The following is a 9729-nucleotide window of genomic DNA, read 5'->3' on the forward strand; positions in this document are numbered from 1 at the left end:
TTGTTCGCAGCACAATTTATTACCTGGTCATAGTATTTGGGTACATTAATGATTTAACACCATGTAACCTCTCTTGACACGGAGCAACCAAAAAAAAAAAAAAAAAACTTCAAAATGTGCAACAATAATAAATATCAAGCTTTCTAATCTAAAATATATAAATATAAAATATGAGTCTTTTCTGGAAACATCTTAAGAAAATCCGGCAACCACTTGTCCATGGGTAGGTATCTGATGTTGATGGTGCTTATATTCAGAGCATATCACCTCAGATCCAACACAGTTATTTTTACGTCTTTTACCAACACATGTTTGCATATCTGGGAAAGAAAAAATTGGTTTTACCATAGGTTTAATTTTATCATAATGTTTACCATTAATGTTTACCATATGATTTTCTTTAGGGAGGGAGTACAGATTTCCTAATTTTAAATTGTTCCTGATTTTTAAAATATTTCCAGTCAGAACAAATACAGCCACATTTATTCATTTTCAACAACAACAAAAATATTTACAGGGGTTGCCAAACAATTTCATTTTAGGTAAATTCTAACTTCAACATAACGTTCTCTTGATGTTCCACAGAATCACCAAGAAAATTAGGAAGAAAAAAAAAAAAAGGTGTAGACATATTTTTCTTTTGGACTATGCAAAGGTAATCAAGAAGTATGTTTGTAGTTTTCATCCAATTGCTATGAAAAAACTAATTTGGCCATATCAAGCAGAAAGAATTCATACAGCATTTTAAATATCATCTTCTGTAATAATTGTTTACTTATTTGTACTCTGAAGAAAATGTTTAAATATCATACATATACATAAGTGGAAAGGTAACTTTGTGCATCATTAATTCTGTTACAGAAATACTGATCTTTTTTGTAAAAACAATTATTTTGAGAATAAATGAGAAATTAAGTATATAAATAGATTAATCTCTGAGATAAAATTCCAAACTAAGCAGTATAGTGTTTTAGCTTGTATTAGACTGCTACTATTTCTCTCCTTAAAAAAAGGTTGGGGCGGCAGTGAACAATAAATATCTGCAAAAATAACTAATATGATGTACTCACACTGAACAGCCGGGGCTCCTTGGTGTGTGGATGAAAGCCCTTTTTTTTACAAGCAGAAACCTCAAGCATGCCAGCATTGGTGAGCCTGAAGATGCCAGTGCTAAATTTCAGAGTGAAAACAAAGTAGAAAAATTAAGGATCATTTGGGCATTCCAGATGCTTTATTTGAATAGCACATGCATATATATTTCTCAAATGGGATTGAGAAATCACAAACTAGGAATTCCATAGTGATTTTTTTTTAAAAAAACCGATGATTGGCCCAGAGGAGAGAAACCCAGGAGGAGGCAATGCTGCTCCTAAGAGACTGCAGGACCGTGAAGGGGACGAGGCAGCTAAGCTATTGTATGTGACCCTAGAGGAAAGACCAAGGCCCCAACTGAGAGTCCCATGGAAGGAAATTACAAGTGGCAGATATTTCTAATTCTTCTAATAATGTTAATACAGATTATAGCAATAGCAAATATTTATTGAGTGCCTGCTGTGGTACCAGGCACTATGCTAAGCACTGTACATAGACTATTAATGAATTTCATCCTCACATCCATCCCTCATGGGCAGGTAGCAGGGACAAAGAGGCTGAGGCCCACAGTGGTCAAGTATCCGGCCTAACACATCACTTGAGGGGTGGAGCCAGGATTCCAATATGTTTGTTTGATTCCTATGCTCATAACCACTCTACAATAATCGTTGTCTCCCAAAAGTAGAAAGGTTTTTTCTCAGCTAAGGCTAGAACGTTTCTTATGGTAGAACATGATACAGTAGAAATAAGACCTTAAAAGGCTAACTGGGATAGCATCCTTCTTAAAGGTTATTCACTTCAAGGTCACGCTAACTGAAGAAAGAAAACCAGAAATTTTGCCACTGAAAGGACCTTAAACTGCAGAGCTGTAGGTCTATGCAGCTGGCTGCCACCCATCTCTTTTTCCCAAGGGCATGTGTGCTTGCTAATCCAAGTACCAAAACCTGGTGTCTGGACACACAGGAACCCAGCAGCCCTGGACAAAGCCTTCTTTGGGCTCCCCTGAAGAGTTACACTTACTCTTTATGCTTTGGGGAGCAAACAATGGCAATGGCCTCTGGCAACATGAGTTGATAGGAACAGTGAGTGTGAAGATCAACGCTGGATAAGAATGCAGTTTGGGTGGGATGTGTCTATAAATAGAAAAGAAGACAATCTTATTAGGATAACTGAGTCTCAGCCAAGGCCACAACCTATTTTGAGAGAAAACTCTATTTATCCGCTTTTTTATTTTTTGACCATCATTAATCAAATAAGGATTTTTAAAAAGGTTTTGCTGACATAATCCTTTCTTTTATGCATTCCTATTATTTGCTATTTTGGAATAACTACGACGTTGAGAAGAGGCTCCTAGAAGTGTTAGTGTACTTTCTTCCTTTTGGGAAAAAAAAAAAGAGCTGGAAATTAATTTGCCAGAGGCTTTAAATAGATTCTCATATAATTATCACGACTTCTTTATGAGACACTTATTTTATTATATCAATTTTACATACAAGGATCCCAAAACTAACATGCCTGCAGTAACATAGCTGGTAAGGAGCAGAGCTGTGACTGGAAACACGGACACAACGTACTTATATACAACACTATGGACATTAAAAGAAGGTTTTCACTAAAGAGACTACATGTTGCTGTGTATCCTTTTGTGGACTGCCATTTCCTGTAAACGGGAGAATGGGAGACTCCAAGTTGTCGAAGGTATTTGGGACTAATCCTGCACAGCAACAAAATACTCACATGAGGAGAAAGAAAGGGGGATTATAAATTAAAAGAAATCTGCCAAATTTCTGGCTACATACGAACGTGTTTATGCATGGCCAATTAGAGGTTCATATTTGAACATAAAAAATAAATGCACACATAGTTATTTTAAAAATTCATCTTAAACCCTAATTGCTCTTGGCAAAAAAGAATGGGACTATTTTAATCATGAAACAAATATTCTTGGCACCACTGTCTAGGTCCTGACTCCATTATTCACTAGCTAAATGACACTGTGAAGATTTCTTAACCTTCTCTTGCCCATTTCATCATCTGTAAAATTGAGATAATATTTTTTTCATGGGATTGTTATGAAGATCAAATGAGACAGTCCATTAAAATTCTTGAAACAGTGCTTAGCCCATAGGAATCAAAGTCATTAGCTGTTGTTATTGCTGTTGTTATTTCAATGTCATCTTTATTAACTAAAAGGCATAGATCCATGATAGTAGCTAAATGCCTTTACACAAAACTATATTCTATTAAAGAAATGTAAGATTTTAAAACTAATTTTAGGCCAGGCATAGTGGCTCATGCCTGTAATCCTAACACTTTGGGAGGCCAAGGCAAGAGGATAAATTAAGCCCAAGAGTTGAAGACCAGGCTGGACAATATAGGTAGGCTCCATCTCTACAAAAAAAAAAAAAAAAAAAAAAAAATTAATTAGCCAGGGATGGTGGCAAGTGCCTGTAGTCTCACCTACTTGAGGGGGCTGAGGTGAGAGGAGCACTTGAGCCAGGGAGGTCAAGGCTGCAGTGAGTTGTGATCACTCTATTGCACTTCAGCCTGGACAACAGAGCAAGACCCTGTCTTGAAAAGAAAAAAAAAAAAAAAGAGGCAAGAAAACCTTTTTTCTGTTTTAATAGAATGAATGTAAAATCAGCTGATTATTTATAGAAAGATACATATTCTGCAAGGAAATAATAACACTTTGTCTATAACAACTTATATCAACAAAGGAATGGAAATTATTATAATTTTTAAAATGCAAATCTTCAGTAGGGGTATGAGTGGGAGTACCTGACAGCCTGTTATCTTACAAGGAATATGTTCTCTTTGTAAAATAGAGCCTTCTATGCCTAGTTGAGAAATTAAAAATTATTCAAAGAAACTATAGTGCTGTGGAGCGAGCAAGCAGGTTATCAAACAGACAAGTCACTCTGCTGGTCAATTTATTTCCACACGGAATTGACACCACATGACCTGAGTCCTTCATTTGTGCCAAAAGGAATTATGTCTATTCCAATGAGGACAGTTTTCCCATGAGAGAATGATGCTCCCATTCCCTCACTCTATGGAAATGAAAATGATGATGATGATGGTAACAGTGGAAGCAGATGCCATTTATTGCAACTGAATAATGTGAATTAACTTTCCATGAGTCATATCATTGAATTCTCACAGCAACCAGATAAGTGCTATTATTATCCAAATTTTGCAGATGAGGAAACTGAGATAAGCAAAAAAGTGACTTACCTGCTGATGTTCATAAAGCTAGTTAAACCAAAAAGTCTAAATTCAAATACAGATCTGTCTGATTATGTTTCAGACATTGTTTCCTATGTCTAATTTGTTTTTGAAAAAGTCAGCTCTGGAATTTGTTATTATGCTTAATAAAAACCATTATAAAAAGTCATTGCAATCACTGAGGTTTAGAAATGTAACATTTTTGTATTTTCATCCAACTACAATAATCTGATTCAGTGAAATAAGTTTAACAAGTCTGAGAATTCCAGAATTATGCTAAACTTAAATAACTTACCTTCATAATTGCATGCATTATGTCCATAGAAGGTCATAGGGGAAAACTTTTGTTTCTAGTTTGGGAAATGTTTTGTTAGATAAACTAACATTGACTTGTCAATGTAAATGCATAATTTAATGGACTGTCATTCTTGCTAGAATTTGTTTTGCTTTAAAATGCATTCTTGTTACAGAAATCATGTTAAGTTAAATAATGTAGCAATGTCCAGGCAAACTGTAATGCATATTACTTACTGTTAAGTAAAGCAAATAGACATATGAAGAGTTTTGCAAACTCTTCATCATAAATAATTTCTTGCATTTGAGAGGCAGTTTATACTTTTCAAAGAGTTTTCACACCTGGTATCTTATTTCCTGTTCACAGAAATTCAGTGAGGAGAGAAGGCATTCATTAGCTTCACTCAGTCAATGAAGAAATCTGGGAATGAGGCTAGAAGTCCTGACTGATAGCACATAGTAATTTACAGGTGGTGTTGGGACTAAAGTCTCCTATACCCTCGGGAATTGCATAATACCAAAGGCTTAGCAAGAGAGAGAGAGAGAGACAGAAAGAGAGAGACTGAGAGTGTGTATGTGTGTGTGTGTGTGTGTGTGTGTGTGTGTGTAGCACTGAGGAGTGTTCCTCTATAAAGCAAGTAAAATATAAAATGACTCTATCATTCCTCAACGGTACTTGGAGGTACCCAGAATGTGTTCTGGAAATTTTCTTGGCCGGTATCCCATCTCAGTGGGATGACTTATCCCTACCTCCTATGGTTTGAATGATGGGGTCTCTACCAGTATTCATGATGAAACTTAATCCTCAATGCAACAGTATTAAGAAGTGTGGGCTTTGGGAGGTGATTAAGTCATGAGTACTCCACCCTAATGCATGGTAGTAAGGGATTTGTGAAAAGGCTCAAGGTTGAAGATGTGCTCTCTTGCCCTTCTGCCTTCCACCTTGTGAGCACACAGCAACAAGATGCCGCTGGTGTCTACTGAAGGCTGCTTGTGGGAGCTGAGAGCGGCCCTCACTAGACACCAATGCTGGTGCCTTGATCTTGGACTGTCCAGAATCCAGAACCAGACATAACAAATTTCCGTTCTTTCTAAATTACCCTTATCAGGCATTTTATTATAACAGCAAAAACACACTAAGACATTATCCTAGATCCCAGCTATGTGAGACTGAATGGAAAAAATTTTCCCCAGATGGATTGAACTATGGCTAGAAAGGATAGATTATTATCACCAATTATAACAGCTACAATTTTCAGAGTCCCTCAAAATGTGTGCTATAAAATTCACCAATAGTATCTCATTTAATATGAAACATTCTGTGAAGTCAATTATTATGATCTCTACTTTATGGATAAAACTGATGCTCAGATTGCTTAAAAACTTGCCAATGCTCCTACAGAGAATTCTTAGCAGAGTCGAGATTTAACATCACGTCTATTTGATTTGTAAGCCATTTCCTGCTCCCATGACGGCCTGGAGGAGGTTGGAATTCAGTGTTTTGAGCCCTATCCTCTTGCTTTATTTTATAGCTGTTCATACAGTGATCCATACATCCTTTGCCTATCAGAGGGGGGTCAGGGAGTGTAACTGATATATACAAATACATGTTTAAAAGAAACATTTTCAAATAATCTAATTTAGACTCACATTAATAGTTGTCTAATCAAATTGGTTAACAATCTGGCTAAGTCTTCACTAAGCTATGTAAAATCATCTAAAAAAAAAAAAAAAAAAACAAAAACAACAATCTGATTTCCAAATGTTACTCTTTCTGTCTCTATATAACTTTGGATGATACAAAAAAGCATAAGATATACATTTTCCAAATCCAGATTTGACAGATTTAGATACAGTCCAACACTGAAAAACATGCTATAATATGCTGACCTTTATTTTTTCTAATATCTGTTATTCTTTTCTCTTTGCTTGAGAACCACTACTTAAATGACAACCTTTATTACATTTGAAAATATTAAAAAGAAGAAGCTATTTAAATGAAGCTAAACTTTTTCAAGGAGGAAAACAGCACGCCATACAAAAATAAACTGAAACCTGAGAGGTCAAACGTACATGAATCCATCCTAGAGTGAGGAGATCATGTTGATCCTGAACATTGAATAATTCCTCCACATTCTCCATGTCACAATAGTCTGGTCCCGCAGACTGCTTTGGCACAATTACATGGGTAATAGTAAATTCATTATGTGTCTAAAAAACAAGTAGCAGAAAGAATGACATGCATCTGACAAAAAATAATAATAACAATAACTGAACAGGAAGTGCAATGTTTAAGACTAGAGAGTTCCCCAGTAGGGGGTTGTGTCCAGGTACAGGGACCACTTACATCATCCCTCCCTGTACCTGGACACACACCCCTTCCCAATTCAAAAACAAAGTCCCAACAGTAAAAACGGATTCTTTGCCAAAAGTTTGAGAGTCAGTTGTTTGTAGTTTGAAACTCACTTTCACAATAGAAAACATAACATAAATAAGAATTCCAATTCCAGGCTGGTCTGTGGAAGTTTAGTTAATAAATGATTTCTTGATATATCTTATAATGGAAAAACTAGAGCAAAACAAGGGCAGGTTTATTTGGAGGGGGGAGATACTAGCTAAATAATTTTGTGGTGTTCCCAAAGGGCATTTCTTAGGGTTGTGAAAGTTGATGGTTTTGTTTTTGTTTTACTAATTATATTTAATGTCACTTTAAGCAGTAAGACATTCTTTGAATATTGGGAGGACTCACTAGGATCTTCTGTAATTAAGATAATGTTTTGGATTTGCGATCAGATAAAGAGAAAGGAAAAAACAAATTACCCCTTTAGGCAAAAGATAAGAGCTGAGAGGAAGAGGGTTGTGAAGTGCCCTGGGATCCTCAGGGAGAGATGTTTGTGCAATGAGAGGCTGTCTTCTTTCCCCCAGGCAGACAGGCCTTTCTCCCCTACACAGCACCATCCTCTCTCGGGCCTTAGGGCTTTGCCATACACAATGCACTGTTCCTTCACCCTGATTTCAACTCTTTCCTCCATCCAACCTCCTCCTTTATGTATTCTTTAGGCCTAGCTCCAATATCACTTCTCAGGGAAACCCTTCCGGACACCTCAGACAAAGTTAGATTTCCCAGTTACACAATCCCATGATGCCCTGCACTTGCCCAGACAGCACTTAGCCCCACTTATAATTAGTCCTCTGTCTGGGTCTTCACAGCATGGTAAGCATCATAAGGAAGGGACTGTGGCTGTTGCAGGGCACTGAATGCCAACACCCAGCACAGTGCCTGGCACATTTAGACATTCAGTAAATGTTTGTCTGACAGCGGAGTGAATGAATCATGCGTGAATGAATCAATCAATCTGAATACAACACATGATGTGGGGGTGGATGCTTCAATAGCACACTGTTCCCTTATGTGCAACAGAGGTGACTGTAGATGCCCATTCTCCTGTGCTTGCCACCAATGGCTTCCTCTCTCTTGGAGGGAAAATGATGACAAAACACTGGAATGCAGCAGGAGATTGTGTACTGAATAAAACGTATTATTCAATAAAGCAGAGGTTCCTAAGCTAAATTTTGAGGACTGAAAATATACCTGGACCCAGATATATAAACTGGTACTCAAAACAGACTATGAAAGGACACGTCCAAAGAAACATTATGTATCTTTGATGTAGATAGAAAATTGAATGCATCTCCTCTCTTTCATCTCTTTCTATTATGACATTGTCTTTCATCACATACTTATGATGACATCTTCCATAATTAAATATGTTCTGTGCTTATAGACTTTATTTTGTTGAAGATACTGCCTTAAACTAAAGAAAACAACAAAACCCTAGTTTTATTCCATGTATATCTGAAAAAGGATAGCAAGGTGACACATGCCGCAGATAAAGTTAATTATATGAATGTATGTGAAACTAACAATTGCAATGAAAATTTGATTTGGTAAATCAGATGGATTTGGAAATCTGAAGACCTGTATTCCATACTATTTTTCTAACCAAAGATTTAATTTATAGTTTAATTGATTCTTCAGGACAAGTTTTTATAGTGTCTCTTAAATTTTACAATCTATTTTATAGAAGGGATATTCCATCAATAATGACAGTAGCTTTATAAGATTAATCTGTATAAAGTTAATTTCATAATATTGTTTACTCTCAGCATGTTTTTATTCTGTTCCATTTGTGGGAAGAAAGCTAGTACTATTAAAACTATCCTGTGCAGAGGTATATATACATATATAAAGATCATACCAGTTTTCCACAGAGTATTCCACAGGTTTCTATTCCTCTCACTGTATTAGATTCTGCCAGCTGCAGAAATTTGTGGCAAAGATCTTTTGGCAAAACTACACATCGCAGTCCTTCAACCACTAAATCTAAGAAACAAAAAAGGAAGAAAAGGCTGAAAAACAAACCATATGTTCCATCTTTCAAAATTGTTATTGGCAAGCAGTTGCAGGTGGACATAAATTTCAAAAATAAAAGTATCAGGTGTTCCACTTTCCACATTTTATTTTAAAACTCTTAGAAGTAAACATTAACTAGAAGTAAAATTACATTGTGTATATATTTTATAAGCAAAGTGAGAAGGTACAGGCACTTTTACATGTTTGCACCCTAGGTCAACTATTTACATGTTATGTTATCTTTGGGCATGAAGCAAATACAAGGTCAAATGCATAGGCTGCATAGAATGCATTTTATATCCTATAAGACATAGGACAAATATCCTGTTTATCATGTTACGTATATCTTTAAGAAAGTTGATGATCAGTAAGTAAAAGCACAATGTTTTGGGAAACAATTAGCAGTAAAGTAGTTTTAAAGTGATGCCTGTTATAACTCATTTCAAATAAATGGAAACACAAATTTCATCTGACAGTGTCTGCGAGGAAGAAATCTGTATTTTGGAAACTTGCCAGCACTGATCTGGCAGTACTGAGTAGCACTAATTCTTGCAAAAACACACAGTCTATTTGGAGGTTAATTATCTATGTGTATCAGATTCTCTCAGTCCAAGGAGGATGCTAAACATACTGAGTATAAACACTTTATTGCTGAGCAATGGTCTGGATAAACAATTTTCTCAACATCTTTTCTCTCCAGT

At 36.1% G+C, this 9729-nt stretch overlaps 1 protein-coding gene across 3 annotated transcripts in view; it reads right to left on the reverse strand.

Annotated features, from left to right (window-relative positions):
* STAMBPL1 (STAM binding protein like 1) overlaps positions 1–9729 on the reverse strand; it is a 43594-nt gene continuing 33865 nt past the window's right edge. For all 3 annotated transcript variants that reach the window (XM_032245592.1, XM_032245594.1, XM_032245593.1), the window contains 5 exons: positions 8874–8998; positions 6688–6825; positions 2113–2225; positions 1071–1170; positions 1–320 (listed from right to left, as the gene is read on the reverse strand). In XM_032245592.1, the coding sequence (XP_032101483.1) occupies positions 264–320; positions 1071–1170; positions 2113–2225; positions 6688–6825; positions 8874–8998 (533 nt within the window). In that variant the 3' untranslated portion in view covers positions 1–263. The remainder of the gene's footprint in view (positions 321–1070; positions 1171–2112; positions 2226–6687; positions 6826–8873; positions 8999–9729) is intronic.

The sequence above is a fragment of the Sapajus apella genome, unplaced genomic scaffold, assembly GCF_009761245.1.
Source record: "Sapajus apella isolate SASKATOON/1434 unplaced genomic scaffold, GSC_monkey_1.0 scaffold58, whole genome shotgun sequence".
NCBI lineage: Eukaryota > Metazoa > Chordata > Mammalia > Primates > Cebidae > Sapajus > Sapajus apella.